Source organism: Narcine bancroftii, chromosome 3 (genome assembly GCF_036971445.1).
Source record: "Narcine bancroftii isolate sNarBan1 chromosome 3, sNarBan1.hap1, whole genome shotgun sequence".
Taxonomy (NCBI): Eukaryota; Metazoa; Chordata; class Chondrichthyes; order Torpediniformes; family Narcinidae; genus Narcine; species Narcine bancroftii.
Genome location: NC_091471.1, coordinates 78,096,092 through 78,119,816, shown reverse-complemented (window position 1 = coordinate 78,119,816; position 23,725 = coordinate 78,096,092). Strand labels below are relative to the sequence as shown.

Sequence of the window (23,725 nt, the reverse complement as noted above, 5' to 3'; positions counted from 1 at the left end):
AGTAACTTTGAGACGCTAACTTCAAAGTAGAGGTACAGGAGCATAAAAACAAGGACTGCTGGCCAGGAAACAGTTTCTTCCCTCGGGCAGTGAGAGTAATGAACAATCTGAGAAACTCGTAAATTATTTTATATATATTTATATTGGATCACTACATATATATTCATTTGTGTGTAGGGTGTCCTGTGTGTCTGTATATGAGCACTATGGTCCAGTGATACACTGTTTTGTTGGGTTGTATATGTATATGTACAATCAGTGGACAATAAACTTGAACTTGAATTTCCAACCATATATTGAAAAACAAGGATGTAATGCTGAGGCTCTCGAAGGAATTGGTCCAACTACATTTGGAGTATTGTGTGCAGATTTATGCCCCATATTGAAGAAAGGATGTGCTAGTTTAGGAAGAGTTCGAGAGAAGGTTTACAAAAAAGAACCCAGGGATAACTGACATGCTGAAATTAGTTATATATTCATTTCCCATATTGGGAAGTATTTATGTACAAGATTATAAACATTTATTGCTTGCTACATTCTTGCTCTGTCACTCCTGGACAGCAGTGAACATCTGGAGTAGACCAAATTATAAGAATCAGATAATCTTATCTTATCCAGAGGTTAGTGTCTTTACAGATGGTGACTTGTTGAGGATATATTATTGGTCCATCATACCAAAACCCCTAAAGCCAGTCTTGCTATTTCAAATATAATCAATTTCAAATTGAAGACATTTATCTTTAACTACTATGTGTATATATACAGTGGCAACTCTGCGTTAAGAACGTGACTCTTTGGACCGCATATAACTGAACATACCAAAGAACCCCTGCATTACTGTGCATTTACCTCAAGTGGCTGAGATCAAATGTGCACCCTTTCAAAAGCAGTTAATTTTATAATTGTTAAAAAATGCATAGTACTTGCCATTTTCCTTCTTCATTTGCAAATTGTTTGACAGTATATCCAAACATATCTCCTTGTGAACCTGTAAATATCATTGGGCTTTTCATATCAACATTGAATGAACTTGCTAGATGCAGAATACCTGTGTGAAAAGCAAGCAGTGAAATAAATAAATATTAGACATTTTTCTTAATACTGAAATCAACAAAAGCATCACAGAACATTTAAACAGATTTATAGAGGTACAGATTAAAAAAGACAAGTGTGACAAGTCCAAAAGGAGTGGTGGAGACCTCTTTAAACTTAAACATACAGCATGGTAACAGGCCCTTCCGGCCACAAAATGCACCAATTAACCTACAACTCTCATACATTTTGAAGTATGAGAAGAAACCAGAGCACACGGAGGAAAGCCGTGTACAAACTCCTTCCTTACAGCACTACAGTAAACTGTGCCACCCTCTTTCTAAACTTTTGGTGCAGAATTTGTTACATCATTGCAATCCTCAACCTACACCAGTGGTACATTCCCTTATTCAAGTGTGAAAAGCATAACAGTGAAAAGCCATACCATCTATGTCCTTTCACAAGCTGAAGAACATTGTAACTTTCCAAATTTCATCACCAAAGACCCTTTAATTTCCTGTAATTGATCCCTTTTACAATTTGTGGCATGTCCAAAAGCCAAATAAACCCAAATTGGACTCTTGCCAGCTGAGGGCTCAAATGACTCTCAAACAAATGATTTGGTTGCTAATTTCATCATCATTTCTAGTACTCGTAAAGCACTGAACATTAAACAGATAGAGACAAATTGGGTGGTCCTTTTATTTCCTGTGCAGTTTCCTGTCTTGGAGCATATTCATAATTCTATGTCTATAGTTCATTTATAAATCAAAGAATGTCATTTGATGTAATTTCCACAATGATACCTTAAGAAACACAGGATGCAGGAACTGCTTTGGCAGCCATGTACACCACTGTTGAAAAGGGAATTGACAAGGCTTAAAACTTGAATTCAAGAAATTAGATTATTTTTAAATTCTTTAATAATTTTTTAAGGAACTATTGTAAAACCACTTCCCTTACAATGCAGTTGAATCAAGCCATTAGTTCCCTGAGACTCATTTCTTTTCTTCTAAACAATGCTGTTGCCCATCAGCATATGTAAAATTCAGTGTCACCAAACTGGATGATGATCTTTACCGGATGAACATTAAAAGTCTTCCTGAGTAGTTCCTATATCCATTTGAGCTACCTACACAAATAAATATCCGAAGTCCATCAGTTAATATGTTCTGTGGAACCAGACTTAACAGCTTAAAGTAAAAAGAGAAAAGATGCCAACATTCCACAGGTCAAGCAGCACCTGTGGAAAGAGAAGTATATGAAACATTTCAGGTCTGAGACCTTTCTTTGGACCTGAAGTCTTAAGTTTTATATTGCATTGGTTTCTGTTGTAAAAAGAATGTGAACGCTAACCTTGAACTCACATGGCAACTTCACAGTGAAACACAAAAATCCCAACTTTTCAATGTGTGCTACTCTACACCTTTAAAGGCTTCCTAAAGATTGTATTTCATCAGTCAAATACACTCAATGGTATATACCCATCTTGTGAACTCACCAAGAAAAATATGTGCTTAACTGTTCAAGTTCAAGGTTATTATCATCCAATTGTACAAGTGCAACCTGACTAAACAGTGTTTTCTGGTCCTTTATGCAAAGCATACAGACAAACAATACATATTCAGTAGGTACATACATATAGAATTTTTAAAAAATAGTAACATCTCAGAGGATTTGCTCTTTCAATTGTTCAGCAGTCCCACTGCTCAGCCTCATGGTTCTGGCTCTGATCTTCTGTACCTCTTTCCCAACAAGAATAGCTGAACGATGCTGTGTGCAGGGTAGCACAGTGATTTTGCGAGCCTTCTTCAGACAACAATCCCGGTAGATCATGTCTATAGTGGGGGGAGGGGGTTGGGGGAGGGAGACCCCAGTGATCCTTTCTGCCGCTCCTGTGCCAGTCCTGTGGATTGACCTCTAATCAAATGCTCTGCAGCAACTATACCACACTCTGATGCAACTGGCCAGGTTGCTCTTGATGGAGCTCCTGTAGAAAGTTAACCTGCTTCAGTCTTTTTGGGAAGTGCAATCTCTTCCAACCTAAGTACCAATCCAAGTACTATTTTCACAGCACAGTAAATCCTAATTATTAATCTTTCAACATTAAAAATAAACTATTATATGTCAGGAATCTCATTCCATTAGATAGTGAAGTAAAAATAATCTGCTTATTTAAATAATCTTATAATATATCAGATTATAAGCACATTTGATAAGCAGATTAAAATAAATAATCTATTTATTTTCTTTCTCCTTTCTTTTTTAAAAAATTTTGATTTCTATACTTGAGTTTACATTGAATTACTTCCTAGTTCAGGGCCTACACTCTTCAATTAAGCTTCAATCGAGTTTATTAAGGATATACATAGTTCCTATCTCTGTTCATAACAGTTGCAGATTCTGTACAGAAGGTATGGTTTTGATTGACAAAAAATTCCCATGGAAAAGTGTAGGGAGGAGGCATGAGATGAATGAACAGTTCTGTTTGTTTACCATGAGAGTCATGCCTCACCTGATATTTCCAACTCTTGGTAAAACCTCTCATGTTCTATCATATTTTTCCACTTGTTTTCAGTTGTGTGCCATAGTTGTATCCTTATGTACCATGCAGGCTGGAAACCCACTGCAACTTCTAAAGAAGCAGAATATGAGGAAAACTAAGACAATAAATTTTCTCATTCTTGGCAAGAGAGTTCCAACATCTATAGAACAGTTGACAAACAAGTCCATACAAAAGTATGGTGCATTTACACTTTCAAAACAACTTTTGAGGCGGACCCACACAAGAGATTGGAGTGCAAGTTAAGAAATAATAGTAAAGGAGGTAATGCCTTTCGTGGATAGTAAACTGGAGGGCAGGCAGGGAGCAGAGGGTGGTTATAAAAGGGTCCATTTTAGATTGGCAAGCAGTTACTTGTGGGGTTCAACAAAGTTCACTGTTGGGACCCCATTATTTATAAGACATATTAAAAAGTTTGAAAACCACTGTTTTAATTGTATCTAATTGACTCATTATGTGCACAGTTTCATAACTCCAGAGGAAATGGAGCAATGACAATTTTTCTCAAGCAAAATATTTCAGTAATAATTGGATCAAGAGCAGTGATTCTCAACCTTCCCTTCCCACTCACACATCCCACCTTAAGCAATCCTTTATTAATCACAGAGCACCGATGACATAGAGATTACTTAAAGTGGTATGTGAGTGGAAAGAAAAAGGTGAGAACCACTGATTTAGACAAAAGAATTGAATGTAATATATCTATGTTTTCAGACGACAAAAAGTGGGGATGCAGTGCTAGTTGTGAGGAAGAATCCAAGAGGCTGCATGGTGAATTGGATTGATTAGGAAAATTGGCAAGTGTATGGTAAATGCAGTTTAATATAGAGAGATGTGAGGTTATCACTTTGGTGTCAATAACAGGCAGGAAACATATTAGCTTAAAGGTAACAAACTTGGAAAAAGGGAGGTGTAATGAAACCTGGGTGTCCTGGTGCATCAGTCATAAGCTCCTTTCATACTTGCATCCCACAAAATTTGCTGTTCAGTGTCCTGGGACAGGAATGGGGGGTTTGGCTTTTCACACTTGACCACTCCTAACTAGGACACTGAACGCTTTTACACTCGCAAGGAGCCATCCCCGGGCTTAGGACTATTCTATCTTCTATTGGCGATATCATGACACATTGAGCGATGGTGGACCTGCCCTAAATCCTGATCAATGTATGATATATGATCTTATATTTGAACAAAATTAATCATGCCTAATTATAACATAATTAAGTCCTTGTTGTTGTTGTGCCAATCTATATAAACCTTTATAAAGGACCATGGGTAAGTGCTAGCAATAAATAGCAATAGCGGACAATTTTTAAATGTGGGAATATTGGTAGCATTTTAGCGCATAATTTATACAGCATGGGAGAGTTGGTAACATTATCGCATACAATTCATACAGCGTGGGAAAGTTGGTACCACTATCACATACAATTTATAAATACTATGGGAAAGAGCAATGGTGGATCTGGCCTCTCAGAATATCATGCAGGAGAGAAAAGGCTGTATGCACGGAGCATTCATAGAGGGAGTTTCTCTGCTGCATGGTCTTCTGGGAATTCAGATCCACCATTGCTTTTTCCCACAGTCTTTATAAATTGTGCACTTTCGCACTACTAACTTTCACACGCTGTTTAAAAACTGTCTGCTAATGCTATTTATTCTCTCTCTCTCTTTCTCTCTCTCTTTCTCTCTCTCTCTCTTTCTCTCTCTCTCTCTCTCTCTCTCTCTCTCTCTCTCTCTCTCTCTCTCCACCCCTGCCCTCCTCCCCCGCTGTGACTTTCCCATGGCAAAGTTTATACCTTAATTTTAATCTTTTCTTTCTTCACGTTCCTGCACTCACGCAAGTACTTGGGTCATTTTAATCCCACAATATCACACTTGTCTGATTGCAATGCTGGCATCTACAGATGCCAGGGATTGTACTAGGGGTCAAGGCCATCAATCTCCGGTGTGAAATGACAAAATCTGACACTGGCGTTGAGCTGATTTTGCTTTCACACTAGGCACTTTAAAGGCCGATTGATAGTTAATTCCTGGGATCACTTGTGAGTGTGAAAGGAATGCACGTACAGCAGGTGGCGAAGAAAGCAAAAGCTTTGTTAAGTTTTATTGCTGGAATTTTTGAATATAAAAGCAGAGAGGTCTTACCACAGTTGTATAGTGCCTTAGTGATGCCGCAGTTTGAGTATTGTGTATTGAGAGGTGGCAGCGAAGGTTCTGGGATGGCAGAACTGATGTGTGAAGAAAGACTGAATGGACAAGGATTATAGTCATTGTAATTTAGAAGAATGAGAGGGATCTCATTGAGCCATATTGGATGCACGAAGAATGTTGCTGATATTATAGCAGTCCAGAACTAGGGGTCACAATCGAAGGAAAAGGGATCGGTCATTTAAGACTGAGATGAGGAAGAACTGTGATCTTGTGGAACTTCCTGACACAGAAAGTTGTTGAGGCCAGTTCTTTTGAGGGACTTGGGTTCAATCCTTGATCTCCAGTGCTGTTTAAAAGGGAGTTGGATGAGGTCCTACTGGCTAAAGAGATCAAGGGGTATGAAGAGAATGCAGGTGTAAGACAATGAAATCATTGGATCAGCCATAATTCCGTTGAATAGTGGTATAGACTCAAAAGGCTACTCCTGGACCCATTTTTTCTGTGATTCCATAATTCTAAGGGTTTTCAGTTTTTATTTAAACATCAAAAAAAAATTCAAGAACAGAGCATTACTATAATGTAAGTATGCCCATTAAATATCTTTACAAAAAATTTCATTTGGCAATATATTATTATAATGATTAAATTCTTAAGGACTTTGAAGTATAATTCATGCATTGTCTCATTTCAAGATTTTCTGTTCTGCGATGAATAAGTATGCCAAGTGATAAAGTCATGCAGTGCACAGAAACAGGCCATTTGTTCCATCAAGCCTGCAATGACCATCAAGCACTCATTTACGTTCATCCTAATCTATTTTTTTCAGATTCTACCATAACAACTATACTTAATGACACATTGGCAGTGAGCGAGAGTAGCCAATTAATCTGCCAGTTTGTGCATCATTGGGATGTGGCTTCCCACTAGGTACCACCAAGTGGTGACAGGGATAACAGAAGAGATCAAGGATTGAACCCCAGTCACTGGACTAGGAAGCAGCAGCTCTACTGGCTGCAACACTGGGTGTTTAAAGTTCTGTTGTGATCATTTTCACCTTAGCAATGGCAAAAATGTACAATTTATAAAAAATATACAGTACGTTTCCTATTATCTGAAAGCTACTTTATCAAAATTAGCAGTTATCTGCAAAAATTTTCAGTGGCGACATGACATCACAAGTTAAAAAAAAAGTTGACTTTCTTTTACCTGCTGTGCTCTAGTGGGACTCAGTGCCATTTTGAATCCAATGGAACTCTATTAAACTTTATTTCATGCTTGAAAAACTTTCCCTTGTCCTATGTTGTTGTTTTATCCTGATGCAGTACAAGTATTATGCTGATGCTACTGGGCTGGGATCAGAGCAGGGACCTTGGGAAGCTCCGGCTTGAGGACGGCCAGGGCTCAGGTAAGAGTCAGTAGCATCAGTATTTAGATCTCCTGCAGGTAGGCAGATTGTGTCAATAATAGAACTGGTGGTCGAAGTGTGGGGAGCTCCAGTGAGAAGGTGGTCGGGATCCAGGTTACAATTTGCAGCCAGGGCATCAGGAGTTCCGGTGGGTCGGTGGCCTGGGCCAGGGTTCGTGTCAGCAGACGTGACGTCGGGAACTCTGTCGGGTCGGTGACTGCATCCAGTGTTTGGGTTGGCAGCTGTGGCGTCAGGAGCTCTGTTGGGTCAGCAGTGGGGCTAGGATTTCACGGACAGCGGTGGGGAGATGTCGGGGATCCGAGTGGGGACCTTGGGCATCTGGGCAGGTTTGGCGATAGCAGTGGGGAGGTGTCAGGATCGTCGACGGCCAATACAAGTATTCTACTGCTTAAACTAGACTGCAGATCAGATATCGAGAAAATGCAGTTAACTGATTGATACATGTCCGTCCCGAACATTTTGGATAATTCGAAACGTACCGTACATATATTTGTCAAACATTATTTGGAAGTACGACTGATGTACACTCAGAACAGAAGTTGTTATGTTAAGATGTAAACATCTAATTGTGTTTCATCGTTGTCAAAAATTGCTCTTTGAACAATATATATGTTTGAATTGAATAAATGAAAACTTGTACATCATAGCTTAATGTCTGAATGAGCGTCTGCACATCCACAATGTGAATAATAATGGTGTTTTGCATTTCTACGTCGGCTAATTTAAAATCATTAGGAATAAATCAGATGTAATCTTACAACTACAATTTACTGTAATTTTCTGACAGCATTTAACTCTGTTGTGAGATTGTTTTCCTGGTGTATCAGCTGTGCTCTAAGGCAGCCATCCTTAACCTTTGCTGTGAAGCAGACAAGTTTAGTTGGTTTCTTCCTAACTTTTCTCCTACTGACAACATAAAAACAAAGAAAAATTATGATATTTAGCCCTTTCCCCTCCCTCCCTTGAATGTGCTGTGACACCCAGTGGGGCCTATGGCTCCATTTGAGAATGATTGGATAAAGGCACCAAGGCTGTGTCACTTGCAAATAAAAATTTAAACTATCAAGAATGTTGAAGTCAGCTGTGGTTAGTAATACATTTGCCAAGGAGACAGAAGGTCACATGCAAGCCCACTTTTGAGGATTAAAACACCAGTGCATTAAAGTATATTAATACTATTACTGTATCTATGAGAAAATCTCCACTGTTCCCCATTAGTCTCGATTTTATTCACTTATCTCAGGCATTAGGACATTTTATAAAGTGGGTTACTGTCCATGCCATTTGTTGCCCAACCAGGGAAGAAGATGGGGAAGTTATTGTGCAAATGCATGCCTTTAAAAGTTCTAAAGTCTGGTTGTTTCACTTCACACATCAGCTGCAAACATTGAGGCACCAATCTAATCATTTATCCTTCATATCAAAGAGCAATCTAGCTATACAGTGCAGAAACAGGCCCTTTGGCCCAACTAGTCAATGCTGGTCAAATTGCTTATTTGAGCTAGTCCCAATTACCTATCTGTAGTCCATTTTCCTCAAAAACTTTCCAATTCATGTTCAAGGTGGATAAATCTCCAGGTTCTGACAAAATATTCCCTAGATCCCTGAGGAAGGTTAGTGAACAAATAGTGGGGACATTGACAGAAATATTTAAAATGTTACTGGCCACGGGGGAAGTGCCAGAGGACTGGAGGGTGGTTCATGTTGTTCCGCTGTTCAAAAAAGGATCCAAAAGTAAACCTGGTAATTATAGGCTTGTAAGTCTGACATTGGTGGTGGGTAATTAATGGAAAGTATTCTTAAAGATGGTATATACACAACTATTGATTCAGGATTGATTCGGAGTAGTCAGCATGGTTTTGTACATGGTAGATCATGCTAAATAAATCTTATAGAGTTTTTCAAGGAGGTTACTAAAAAGGTTGTTGAGGGGAAGGCGGTGGATGTTGTCTATTTGGACTTTAGTAAGGTTTTTGACAAGGTTAGTAAGGAAGGTTGAAACATTAGGTATTAATGATAAAGTAGTGAAATGGATTCAGCAATGGTTGGAGGGGGAATGCCAGAGAGTAGTCGTGGAAAATTGTTTGTCGAATTGGAGGCCGGTGACGAGTGGAGTGCCTCAGGGAATCAGTACTGGCTCCACTGTTGTTTGTCATATATATTAATGATCTAGATGATAGAGTGGTAAATTGGATTAGTAAATTTGTAGATGATATAAAGATTGGCAGTGTTGTGGACAAAGTTTACAAGGTGATAGAGGGCAGTTAGAAGAGTAGGCTGAAAGATGCCAAATGGAATTTAATACCATTAAATGTGAGATGCTACATTTTGATAGGACTAATCAAAACAGATAATACACGTTAAATGGTAGACAATTGAGGAGTGCAGTAGGACAAAGGGATTTAGGAGTCTTGGTACATAATTCCCTGAAAGTTGAATCACATGGGGATAGGGTGGTGAAGCAATTAGTAATGTTAGCCTTCATAAATCAGAGTATTAAACACAAGAGATGTTTTGTGACGTTGAAATTGTACAAGGCATTGATGAGGCCAAATTTGGAATACTGTGTGTAGTTTTGGTCACAGAATTACAGGAAGGATATAAACAGTAGAGAGAGAGCAGAGGAGGTTTACGAGAATGTGGCCAGGGTTTCAGGGTTTGAGTTACAGGGAAAGGTTGAGCAGGCTCGAACTTTATTCCCAGGAGCGTAGAAGATTGAGGAATGATTTGATAGAGATATTCAAAATTATAAGAGGGACAGATAGAGTAAATGTGGATAGGCTTTTTCCATTTTAGGGGAAACATGAGGGGGAATTGCTTCACGCAGAGGGTGATGGAGGTGTGGAATGAACTTCTGGCAGAGGTGGTAGTAGCAAGATTGATGTTAATATTCAAGTAAAAGTTGAATAGGTATGTGGATGGGAGAGGTGTGAGGGATGATGGGCCAAATGTGGATCAGTGGGACTAGGAGGAAGAAGATGGAAGATGTTCAGCATCTTCCATCTTCTCCATCCTAGTAGGGCCGAACTGGGCTGTTTCTGTGCTGTAAATAGTTAAGATTGCAATTGGACATAACTCAACCACTTCCTTTGACAACTCGTTTACATACCCATTACCATCTCTGTAAAAACGTTTCTACTCATGTCCCTTTTAAAGCTCTCCCCTGTTGCCTTAAATCCATACTTTCTAACTTTGGACTTCTCTATGCTGGGTAAAAGAACAGAAAATAATAGAAATTTATAGGATTCATGTTTCCATAATTTAAATGATCTTTGAATGAAACACAAGGATGTTTCTACATTAACTGCTTCCAGCTCTACTTTGTCCTGTTCTTACTTTACTTTCCAACCCTTCGCTCCTCTCAGTGACCTCTCGCTCCATGTCTTTCTACCTATCCCATCCAAGACCTAATCACCTCTTACCCCTCCAGCTTCTCCCCCCCCCCCCCCCGCCTCATTTATTTGTCCCTTGATATCATCCCTTCCTTCTTTAGGCCCGATTAAGGGTTGCAGCATTAAATGTGGACTATTTCTATCCATGGATGTTGCCTGGATCTGCTGAGTTTCTCCAGCTTCTCATTGTTTGCACATGGATAGGAAAGGATTACAGAGATATGGGCCAAATGCAGGTTAGCAGGACAATTTGGTCAGCATGCACAACTAGAGCCATAGGGATTATTTCTGTGCTTTAGAATTCTACAATTCTACAACCTGTTAGTACTCCATCTGTTCCAGTAATGTACAGTTGTTGGTGATAAAATGTGCTTATTTCCCCTATAACCCAATTTCTAATTAGTTGTTGGTTGATCTCCAGCAGGTGTTTAATTGATAGTTGGTGCAATCATCTAACAGTGCTTCAGAGAGTTATTAAAGAAGTGGAAAGAATGAGGACTGAATTACATAATTGCTCTAGGGTAGGTGAATGTGGAGTCACAAAGGTAGTATAGCTGTGGAGGGAGTGGGCCTAGTAGAATCGCAAGCAGCCCAGGTACTGGTAAAACTGTTGACTCACCTACAATTGAACTTCCTGTCCACCTTGGGCAATGAGGGACTAAGAGAGAACCATTCTGTCTGAGAGCTTTTGGAAATTGAAGCCCAGAGGAGTATTCTGAAGATACACCTTGCTTTGACTGCCATGGCACAACTTAACTGTTCTAACATTGAAAGGAAGTAAGTGCCAGGGAGTGCCCAACAGAGAGAGAGAGGGCACCTGTCTGGCATCAGGATTGTTACAGCAGTATGACCAGAGCCATGTTGAATTCCCATCAAGAAGCTGTGTTCATTTTTTATTTAAATTTTAAATTTGACTTGCTTGTTATATTAATGCTAACATTAAAGTTGATTGCTACCGTTGTCATAGAATATAGTACAAGAAATGTCCATTCAGTCCAAGATATCTCTGCCAAACAGCAAATTAAACTAAATCTCCTCTGTCTGTACATGATCATATCTCTCCATTCCCTCCATGTTCACAAATTTATTGAGAAGCCTCATGAATGGTACCATTGTTTTAGTTTCCACTGCTATTCCTGACAGCTCATTTCGGGAAGTCACCACTCTCTGTGTAAAAAAAAACTTGAGCTGCACATATATCATGATTAATCTTGTTACCATTTTCTGTGTATTTCTCTTCTGGATCCAAAATTTCACTGGAATAAGACAAGATTTTCTGAGCTGCTTATATGGTATGCTTTTCTCTGTATCTCTGCACACATGACAATATACAATTTAATATACTGATTCCTCAGTAAGTCCTCTCTGCTTCAGGATCACCATATTGAAGGATACCAATGCAAGATAAAGCTTACTTTACTTTTAGTTTAGAGTTTCCAAGAAAGTCCCTGCTTCCAGATTTCTTGTCAGAGTGCATACATGACATCACATACAATCCTGAGATTCCTTTTTCCTGCGGGTGCAGCAGAATGAGCACTATTTGGTAGTGCAAATAAAAGTACACAGCGTAAACATGTAAACAAAGGACTGTAAACAGATAATGAATGTAAACAAACTGACAGTGCAATATCGAGAGAACCAAAATAAAATCAATGAAGTGCACAAGTAAGTGTCCTTAAATGAGACTCTGAGTTTGCATTGAGGAGTCTGGTGGTGGAGGGGTAGAATAAAAACTTCTCATCTATCAGGTTTCAGTTTCCAGTGACATAGTTTGTTAATCCCCACAGATTCCTGCTAAAAAGATAGTATTGAACAATAAGCATAAAATAATTATCAGGTCACTTTTCGCATTTGTTCTTTATTTTCGTGTTTGTGAATTTGCTACTAGTTTTTTTAAAATATTTTATTTATATTTTCACACAAGCCCGTGTCTCTACCAACCTCCCTCCCCCCCATCCCCCCAACACACAAAACAAGACGACTCACTCAAATTTAAACCAATGACAACAAACTTTAACACCAGGAAAATAAATAACATGGGGCGGGGATTGTTGCAGCTCAGTGGGTGGCCTCTGGGCTGATATTCCTTCATGACTTTCCTTGATCAGGATCAGTGCGAGGGACAGGAAATCACAGCAAGGAATGGGGAAACCAATCACCGTCATGTGTTTATGCAGCACATGTATGGCTGCCCGATCTTACGAAAGGTATTGTATTTGTTTCTCAGGTTATAAGTTATTTTCTCCAAGGGGAAAGCAGCTTTGCATTTCCTTGTTCCTTCGTTCGATACTAAGACTAGAGTCAGATTTCCAAGATGCTGCAATGTACATCCTGGCCACTGCCAATGCGATTAACACAAATTGGATTTGAAATATGGACAGCTTCATTGTAAGCCTTATGTCCGTTATATTTCCCAGCAGGAACAACTCTGGGTTCTGTGGGAATCACTTGCCTGTAATTTTCTCCAGGACTTGGCCTAGATCTACCCAAAATGACCTCACCTTGGTACATGACAAGGTTGCGTGCACAGACGTCCTGGTCACAATGCTACATCTGAAGCATTGATCCAGGAGTTCTGGTTTTAATCTGTTTATTTTCTGCAGTGTTAGATACAATTGATGCAAAAAGTTATATCTTGCAATGATGTCCATGGTCATGCTTTCCTGGCACAAGTCAGACCAGCATCTCTCATCAATTACTATTCCCAAGTCCACTTCTATCTTTCTCTCGACCTATGAAGGCCGGATTTGGATCCCTCTGACTGAAACAGGCAATATGTTGCTGTAATAAATTTCTTACCGCTCCCCCTTCAAATCAAGGCCTGATTCGAGGTAGGGCCATACTTGGACCCAATACGTCCCATAGATAAGACAGTAGTAGTTGAATGATTTGCCAAAGCTTATTTATTTTTTAGCTGCTCAAATGACATTAATTGCCCCTGTTCGTAACAGTCCCCTAAACACCTGATGCCATTATAGTGCCAGATGTCTAGATTTTTGTTACCTACTGTTAATGGTATTAATTTATTGGGAGTCAGGGGTGTTATTGGTGACAGCTCCATGTTCAGATACTGGTTAATTTTGGTCCAGATACAAATCATTTGTTTTAGTATGGGGCTGCTCTTCTTCCCTGACACCAATTTGGCATCCCATTTGTAAATAAAATCCTCTGCCATCTTCTTGCCCACCAAGTCAGATCAATTTATGCCCAGGATGATACACCTCCTCCCTGAAAGAGAGAGGCAATGTATCTCAACTGAGCTGCCTAATAATATTTTTTGAAGTCTGGCATTTTTAATCCGCCTAGACTAGAGTCCCATGTTAATTTTTCCCACAGAGATCTTAGCACCTTACCACTCCAGAGAAACCTTCTAACCTTATGTAGCAACTGTTTAAAGAAACCCCGGGGCAACGGCACAGTCAATGTTTGAAAAGATATTGGAACCTTGGCAACACATTCATTTGGATGCAGTTAACATTGCCCACCAATGTTATGGGCAGGGACATCCACCACTTTAGGTCCTCCTCAACTCTCTCCAGCAAAGGGGCGTAGTTTAAATTGCATAGATTATTCAAGTTACCATCAATATTAACTCCTAGGTATTTGATCCCTTCCTGTGGCCACTTTAAATTACTATTTTCTTTAAATTTGGCTATAATTATCCTCGGTGAGTGGCATGGCCTTGCTCGTTTTACAATTGATTTTGTACCCAGAAAGTTTCCCATAGTTCTCCAGTATCCCGTGTAGTTGAGGCAGAGTAGCCGCAGGGTATGTCAGATATATCAGTATGTCATCAGCAAATAATTTAATTTTGTGCTCCTCCTGACCAACTCAATAACCTTTAATGTCTGGATCCTGACTACAGTTTTCAGTCTGATGGCAAATGTAATATTTTTATATATAAAAACAACATTGGATCAAATGGAAGACTCACTTTTAATACTTTTTCCAAAAATTAATTTAACTTGTATCCAAGGCAAATGTAATTTAATTTCCCCAAAACTTGAAATGTTCATGTGAAATCAAGTTGTTTGATTTCTTCTTTAAATTTCAGCTAAATTATATTAATTGCAGAAAATACAGCAATGAGTTTATTTGAGTTAAAAGTGTGTATATCCCCAAGATGAGCATTTGTATCCAAATCTCAAAGTGGAAACATGCCGTGTTGTATAATTTAAGTGGCATTTTGTATACTTTAGACTATAATTAATGGAAGATAACACTAATCCATTCTCTAATCAGCAATGTGTAGTTTGGGAATTAGTATTCTTGTTTGGCATATCAATAGACATTAAGTATTTGGCCAGAAACTCAGTTACCTAAACCATCTCATAATATTTACACTACATATGGTTGCAGAGCGCGTTGAAAGAATCAAAGGCGGCCTACAGTAGTATCCATGGATGGAAATGGTCAGTCAACATTTTGGATTGGGACTCTTAAATGAGACTAAAGTAGTAAGGGTGATACAATGTGTATATCAAAGGGGTAAAAGAGGTTGAATCTGGAAGGGGATAGGAAGTGATAGGGTAAGGGACAGAAGATTGGAGCATATCATATGTAGGTCGACCAGTCCAGAATGACCTGGTCTGGCTAGGAGCAACCCTTTAAGACCTGCCAGTAGGCATGGCTATGCTCTCAGCCAATCACAGTCATCCTACACTACAATCTGTACATATACACATTGGTGATAGAATCTGTACTATCACAATGGTATATTAAGTTTATGGTGCCTGTCCATGTATCAAAATGAAAATATAGAGGAAAGCAAACTATGAAACTCATGTTTGTCTACAATTAAGGATCTTACATAAAAATTCACCATCCAGACATTTTCTATATTCTTATAATGTAATGTAACAGCGTCCTGAAAAACCTCACAAAGATAAGCGTATACAGAGCCGTTGTCATACCCACACTCCTGTTCGGCTCCGAATCATGGGTCCTTTACCGACACCACCTACGGCTCCTAGAACGCTTCCACCAGCGTTGTCTCCGCTCCATCCTCAACATCCATTGGAGCGCTCACACCCCTAACGTCGAGGTACTCGAGATGGCAGAGGTCGACAGCATCGAGTCCACGCTGCTGAAGATCCAGCTGCGCTGGATGGGTCACGTCTCCAGAATGGAGGACCATCGCCTTCCCAAGATCGTATTATATGGCGAGCTCTCCACTGGCCACCGTGACAGAGGTGCACCAAAGAAAAGGTACAAGGACTGCCTAAAGAAATCTCTTGGTGCCTGCCACATTGACCACCGCCAGTGGGCTGATAACGCCTCAAACCGTGCATCTTGGCGCCTCACAGTTTGGCGGGCAGCAGCCTCCTTTGAAGAAGACCGCAGAGCCCACCTCACTGACAAAAGGCAAAGGAGGAAAAACCCAACACCCAACCCCAACCAACCAATTTTCCCTTGCAACCGCTGCAATCGTGTCTGCCTGTCCCGCATCGGACTGGTCAGCCACAAACGAGCCTGCAGCTGACGTGGACTTTTTACCCCCTCCATAAATCTTCGTCCGCGAAGCCAAGCCAAAGAGATAATGTAATGAAATCTTGTGATGCTTTATCTCTCTGCCAACTCATCTAATCTTATTTTCACATGCAACAACTCTTTTATAGTTTTTAGACTACAATGTCAGGAAAACAGCAGGAAAAAATTAACATAATTACTGCCCCTCTGGTCCTTCCATACTGAGCGCCTTTTTAGGCTGCAAGTACGCAAGTCCAACAGTCCTGGTGGTTGGATGTGAGAAGAATGGATGACTGTCAATTAATTTTTCCGGTACAATTTACAATGCAGGCTTCCTCCAAAAGGTTGTAGGGGTCCTGCAGAATAAATCGCTTTGCAGGAATTGACTCAAAGTGGCTGCACATTCCTTTTCCGACTTCCCATGCAGTGGCAAAATTTCTTGATTGTGCCATTACATGCCTGCTGTCTAAAACCCATATTTGTTCTACATTAAGTGGAAAGTGAAACCAAAGAAGGTTTAGAGAATGGATGAGCTCCCAGGTCCTGTACCCTCACCATCACTTATTTTCCTTCATGCACTTTCAGGACATTCCAAAGTGTTGTAGTTCATTACGATCCTCCACAAATGATAATGAGAATTGGCAGACTTTGATGGCTCCAGCCACATCAAAGGTCAGGCACCAGGCTTATCCACTAATCAAAGTTTATTCTATTACTGGGACTTGCTTGTTTAACTACCTGCATAATATGGTGGTGTCTAAAACCCTTTTGCTTCATTTGTTCTTACAAACTGAGATTCCTCCCAAATGTTCCCCTGGGTGTTGTGGTTGCAAAATTCAAGTTTGGAAGTTGGTGGCTGGTCTCCAATCTCTATGGACTGCAAATTCCTTGCCATTTCCTTAGCAAGCAATTTGAAACAGACTAATGATTATACTTCCATATTTTAAAAATTTGCTCTACTCCTGTCTGTTTTTTTATGATTGTACATTCCTACAATTATTATTAATGTGGAAGATTTTTATCCATTTCATTTTCAATATTATATGGGTGGTTTAAACCATTGGGATTCATTTTAAGTTGTGTGGTGAGCTATTGAACAGAAGCAAACACACAAAACAAAGTCTGTTCTACAGGCTTTATTCAACATAAACTTCCACAGAGCTGGCTGTGAGAATGCTGTTGCAAGCTCTGAGTCTTTCTTCAAAGGGCCAGATCTAGCTTATATCACGGAGGGTGAGTGATAGCCGACAGGGTGGGGCTTAGTCCATTCAGGTCGGCTGATTGACAGCCAGCCAGTTGTTGCCTTGTCCTCCCGTGCTCTTCTGCAGATTCAGAAGTCACGCCCTGCAGTAGGCTGGTGGTGTACCACCACAAGTTGCCATTCTATTTAATACATTTTATTTCAGTGCTATTTTGTTTGCTCATTACTCGTGTTCTGTGGAGCGTTTCACAGATCACAGTACATTATCAGCAAGCCAATCAAGTCTCAGAGAGAGAAAAACGTACACCAAGGTTGGGGCGAAGTGTTTAAAATGAGGTGTATTTCACAGGACTCGGCGCATTAGCAGTGGACCAATCAAGTCGCAGAGAGAGAAAAACGTACACCAAGGTTGGGGCGAAGTGTTTAAAATGAGGTGTATTTCACAGGACTCGGCGCATTAGCAGTGGACCAATCAAGTTGCAGTATGAAAAAGCTACACAGAAGCAGGAGCAAGTGAAAGTAAAGCAGGGACAGAGCAGAGTGGCCATTGTGGGAGGTGTGTGGGAATGGGAATTTGAGTCTTTGGTGAACAGAGGCTGAGGAGCAGGGTACAGGAGTTGCATTAGGGGGTCAGGATAGGTTTTCTCACTTTTTTTCCCCATTCTTTTTATTTTATTTTATTTTATTTTTTTAAATGGATCATTTCACTAATTTGCATGTTATCCTTGTGCGGGGCCATGCTAATCTCCTCTGTATTATTCCAGTTTTAGTATATCTGCTGCCAAAGCAAGCACTCCATTTCATAGAGAGTGGGAATAGCAACCAGGGTAGGGACATGCTCCTCTTGCAAAATGTGGGTAGTCAGGGAATCGAAGAGTATTCCTGACAACTTCATCTGTGAGAAGAGCATCCAATGGCAGCTCCTTACAAACCAATTTAGGGATTTTGAGGTGACATTGGATGAATTCCAGATCATTTGGGAAGCTAAGGTATGAGAGACAGGAGTTAGAGGGACACCAAGGAGACAAGAGGAAGGTGACAGTCAGGAGAGGGAAAGGTAACAGGCAAGCACTGCACGGCACCCCGTGACCTTCCCCCTCAATAACAACTATACCATTTTGGAAAGTATTGGGGAGCGGTGGAACAAGCCAAAGGGATCAGGTCTCTGGCATGGAGTCTGGTCTGGTGGCTAAGATTGGAATGGAGGAGAAGAGGCAAGATGTAGTGATAGGGGATTGCATAGTTAGGGGCACAAATAAGAGGTACTTTGGAAGAGATTGAGAATCCCGTATGGCAAGTTACCTCCTTGGTGCCAGGGTCTGAGATAGATCAGATCAAGTTCACGGCATTCCCAGGTGGGAGGATAATCAGCCAGATGTCTTAGTCCATGTAGGGACCAATGTCATGAGTAGGAACAGTGATGAGGTCCTTCAAAAAGAATTCAGGGAGTTAAGTGCTAAGTTGAAGGACTAGAACTCAAGGGTATGATCTCAGGATTGCTATCTGTGCCAAGTGAGATTAGAAATAGGAGGATAATGCAGCGTAAGATGTGGTTAAAGACATGGTGCAGGAGGGAGGACTTCAGGTTCCCGGATCACTGGGGTCTATTCTAGGGAAGATGTTACGATGGGACAGTTTGGATATGAACTGGAAGTGGATGAATATCCTTGTGGTAAGGTTTGTAGTGCTGCTTTGGGAGTTTAAACTAGATCTGCAGGGGGATGGGAACAGAGCAGATAGAGAAGTGGAAGAGGGGAAAGATAATGGAATTTGCATGCACTTTTAGAAGTCATCTGGTTGCATGTGGTGGAAATGTTCTCAGGTCCCACTATTTCAATGCAAGTAGCAAAGATGTTATTGTCATTAGTGAAACTTGCTTGCACAAAGAGCAGGATTAGCATCTTAATGTTCCAGGGTTCCATTGCTTCAGACGTGATAGATGGAAGGGATGAAAGGGGGAGGAGTGGCTTTGCTAGTTAGGGAAAAATATCTCAGCTGTGTGAAGTCAGGACAGCTAGGAGGGTTTGTCTACAGGGGCCATATGAGTGGAGTTGAGGAATGAGAAGGGTGTGGCCACACAGATAAGGCTGCATTCTAGACTGCCCAATAGTCAGAATTGGAGAAGCAAATCTGTAGAGAGATAGCAGACCAATGCAAGAAGCAGAATGTTGTGATAGTAGGAGATTTTAACTTTCCAAACATTGACTGGGACTCCCATACTGTGAAAGGGCTGGATGGCTTGGTTTGTGAAATGTGTTCAGGAAAATTCAATCAGGTCAGGTGAGAGATGAATATGTAGCTGAGCATTTTGGGTCCAGTGACCATAACGTCATTAGCTTCAAGTTAATTATGATAAAGGATAAGACTAGTCCTCATATTGGGATTTTAAATTGGAGGAAGGCAAATTTTGTGGAAGTCAGAAAGGATCTAGGAAGGGTGGATTGGGATATGTTATTTGCTGGCAAGGGTGGGTTAAGCAAGTGGATGGCCTTCATAGGTAAAATCTTGAGAGTGCAGAGTTTTCATGTTCCTATTAGGATTAAAGGCAAAGTTAATAGACATAGGGAATTCTGGTTGTCAAGGGATATTAGCAACCTGATGAAGAAGAAGAGGGAGGGATATAGCAAGTATAGGCAACAAGGAGCTAATGAGGTAATTGAAGAGAACAGAAAATCCAAGAAAATACTCAAGGAGGAAACCAGGAAGGCAAAGAGAAGAATGAGGTTGCTCTGGAAGATAAAGTGTTGGTAAACCCGAAGGGCTTCTATAAGTATATTAAGAGTAAAAGGATAGTGAGGAACAAAATTGGTCCCCTAGAGGATTATGTGTGGAGCCTCACATAATGGGGGAGATCTTAAAACAGTTATTTTGCATCAGTATTTACTCAGGAAACTGGCATAGTGTACAAGAAGGAAAACAAACAGAAGGATCATGAAATTTATAGGAGGAAGAGGTGCTTGCTGCCTTACAGCAAATAAAGGTAGATTAATCACCTGGGCCAGATATAATATTCCCTTGGTCCTTGAGGATTAAATTGGAACCATGACCTTTTATTGCTTTGTTTGGCTATTCTTTAGAGGAAAATATTTCCTTGAACTCTATTCAAAAAATAGTAGCTTTTACTTCATTGATCGCCAGATGAAATGGAATGATAGCTTACCATCAACTCATATGTAATCAGAACCGGATATTATATCTTGCTTGAGTTTGGAGAAAATTAGAATCAACATTAAATAGATCAACAATTGAATTTGACAAGATATGTGGCCCATTCATGGACTATTATCACAATTTAAATACATAGGCGGGGATGCTCTAGGAGTTTCCTGTCTGATGTCTGGGAGCCAGGACTCTATTCTTTACATATTATTTGATGGTGACTGTCATTAGTGGGAGGGGTAAGATTAGAATGGTTTTTTCCTCGTCTTTTTCTTTTTTTATTTTTCATTACAAGTAGAAGAGATTAGTCCAATTAGATAACCAACAATAAAAATGCCATAATATTAAAATACAAGGTTACGTTTTTAATAAGGGAATTTCGACTTTATTCGTGCATTGTATACAAGATAATGTATAAATCACTTATGATTCATATTCTGTATTGCATTATATAAAAGTCATGTCATTAATATGTAAACATTATATAACATGTAATATTTCTCTCTACCAAATCAATAAAATATATTAAAAAGAAAAGAAATAAATTGCAGGGGCTCTGGCAGATATATTGAACAATGTCCTTAGCCATAGGTAAGGTGACAGATTGGAGGATAATTCATATTGTCCTGTTGGTTAAAAAATGCTCTGAAAATAAACCAGCTATTTATAGATTGGTGAGTCTGATGTCAGTAATAGGCAAATTATTGGAAGGAGTTCTGAGAGATAGGATATATAGGTATTTGGAAAGCCATGGGCTGATTAAGGACAGTCAGCATGGCTTTGTGCATACTAGGTCAAGTTTAGTTAATCTTGTAGAGGTTTTCAAGGAGATTACCAAGAAGGTAGATAAAGGAAAGCTGTAGACTTTGGTGAAGCCTTTGACATGGTCCCAAACTAGATTCATAATTGGTTGTGTGGGAGAAAACAGAAAGTGATAGTGGTTGGTTGCTTCTCAGACTGGAGGCCTGTGATTAGTGATGTGATTCAGGGACTCGAGTTGGGACCATTGTTGTTTGTTGTATATATCAATGATCTGGATGATGATGTGGAAATTGGATCAGCAAGTTTGCTGATGACAGAGATAGAAGGCGTTGTGGACAGCGAGAAAGATTTTCAAAACTTGCAGAGGGATCTGGACCAACTGGGAAAATGGGCAACAAAAAAAATGACAGTTGGAATTTAACGCAGACAAGTGTGAGGTGCTACATTTTGGAAAGACAAACCAAGGTAGGACATAAATACACAGAAAATGGTAGGGCACTGAGATCTGGGAATACAGATACATTGTTCCCTGAAGATGGTGCTGCAGGTGGGCAGGGTTGTAAAGAAATGATCTGGCATCTTAGCCTTTATAAGTAAAAAGATGAAGTTGTTTAAGATATTGGTAAGGCCATATTTGAAATATTGTGTGAAGTTCTAATTGTCTAACTACAGGAAAGATATCAATAAGATTGAAAGAGAGCAGAAAAGATTAACTAGAATATTGCCAGGTCTTCAAGAGTTGAGTTACAGGGAAAGATTAAACAGGCTAGGACTTTACTCCTTGGACCGAAGAAGAATGGGAGGGGGGTATTTGATAGAGGTTTACAAAATTATGAGAGGTATAGACAGAGAGTCAGGATTAAAAGGAAGATTAATAGGCATAGGGAACCTTTGTTTTCGAGGGATATTGGGGATCTGGTTAAGAAGGAGAGGTATATAGCAGGTAGAGGTATCAATGAGAAAATGAGGTTCTTAAGGAGTGTAAAAATACAAGAAAAAAGAAAGAAGGAAATCAAGAGGACTAAAAGACATGAGGTTACCTTGGCAGAGAAAGTGAAGGAAAATTCAAAGGGTTTCTACAGATATGTTAAGAGTAAAAGGATAGTAAGAGACAAAATTGGTCAATTTTAAGTTCAGAGTATTCAGATATGCATTGAAACAGAAGAGATTGGAGAGATCTTAAATGTTTTCTCCGCCCCCCCCCCCCCATTAGTATTTATTCAGGAAACTGGAACAGAGTCTAAGGAAGTAAGTAAACAAGCAGTTAAGCAGTTATGGAACCTATACAGATCAAAGAGGAGGAGGTGCTTGCTGTCTTAAAGCAAATAAGGGTTGATAAATCCCCAGCACCAAACAAGATGTTACCTCAGACCTTGAGAGAGTCTAGTGTAGAAATTTAAGGGGGCCTGGCAAAATTATTTATAATGTCCTTGGCAACAGGTGTGGTGCCAGAGGATAGCTCATGTTATTCTGTTGTTTAAAAAAGACACCAAAAGTAACCCAGGATATAGGTTGATGACCCAGATGTCAGTAGCAGGAAAACTATTGTAAGGTGCCCCAAGAGATCAAATTTGCAAGTACTTAGATAGCCAGGGACTTGTTGGCAAGGGTGCAATGCTGCTGGAGGGGCACCAGGGCATCTTTGAAAAGAACAGCAAAAAAAGTGGAGAATTTAAACTAGTGCAGTGGGGGATAACAGCAGTGGCAGAAGCTGCATATGGAATACAGCAGGGTTTTTACGGAAGTGGGTGTTGGGGTAGGGGATGGGGAGGGTTATGGGAAAGCTCATGCCAGAGTCATGTCCGCATGATGTCAAATTTACGTTTTCTGGGGAGATTGGCGCCATCTTCAAATGAATTACAGCTCCTCTGTGTCTCTAGCGACCAGCAGTGATATTTCCAAAGGGGACAAAGTTGTAACAAGGTTGAACAGTCTATAGGCTTTCTAAAAGAGGATGTCAGAGGTGAATATATGGTTAAAATCAAACGATGTCAGGCAACGAAAACACGTGGTTGGCAGCGGGAAAAAGAAAAGGAGGAAACTCAAGAGGACAACAAAATAGTAAGAGAAACAGTAAAATGAGAAAGAGAAAGTGAGATGCTAGACTGGGTCAGCCGGGGAAACTGGGGCCGAGATAGCCAGAGAGTGCCAGATTAAGGTATCGTGGGGCCCATAGGATTTATTTTAAAGGGGCCCTAAATTGTGCAGGCTGGCACATGCGCGGTGAGTGGGGGGGGGGGGGTGGGGGTGGGGGTGGGGAAGTGTGAAAGTGTGATGGCAGTGCATGAAGTGCCAGCTGGGGAATGCGCAATGAGAGTAAAGTGTGACTGCGGGCCACCCCCACTCCCTCCCAAGAGGGTTTCTGAACTGACCCTGTATCTCCATTTTGATGTTTGAAATGGTCTTAATTATTCTTAACAAAATGATGCCATCTTTCTCAGATCACCATATATTCAGTGATTACCAGTGGTGTATCTAGGGAACAGAGCATCTATGGCAAGCACTGAAATTGCCCCCCTCCCCACGTTAAAATTTACTTACACATTTTACACTTGCACAGAAATTAC

The 23,725-nt window shown here is 40.2% G+C and overlaps 1 protein-coding gene and 1 non-coding gene across 2 annotated transcripts in view; both read right to left on the bottom strand.

The window, feature by feature from the left end:
• Window positions 1-23,725, bottom strand: part of itga1 (integrin, alpha 1) — a 285,994-nt gene that overhangs the window by 250,800 nt on the left and 11,469 nt on the right. The window contains exon 2 of the mRNA XM_069924322.1: window positions 928-1,048. Within this exon, the coding sequence (XP_069780423.1) occupies window positions 928-1,048 (121 nt within the window). The remainder of the gene's footprint in view (window positions 1-927; window positions 1,049-23,725) is intronic.
• On the bottom strand, window positions 17,926-18,027 carry LOC138759700 (U6 spliceosomal RNA). The gene has a single exon (XR_011355041.1). It is a non-coding gene; the product is annotated as a U6 spliceosomal RNA (small nuclear RNA).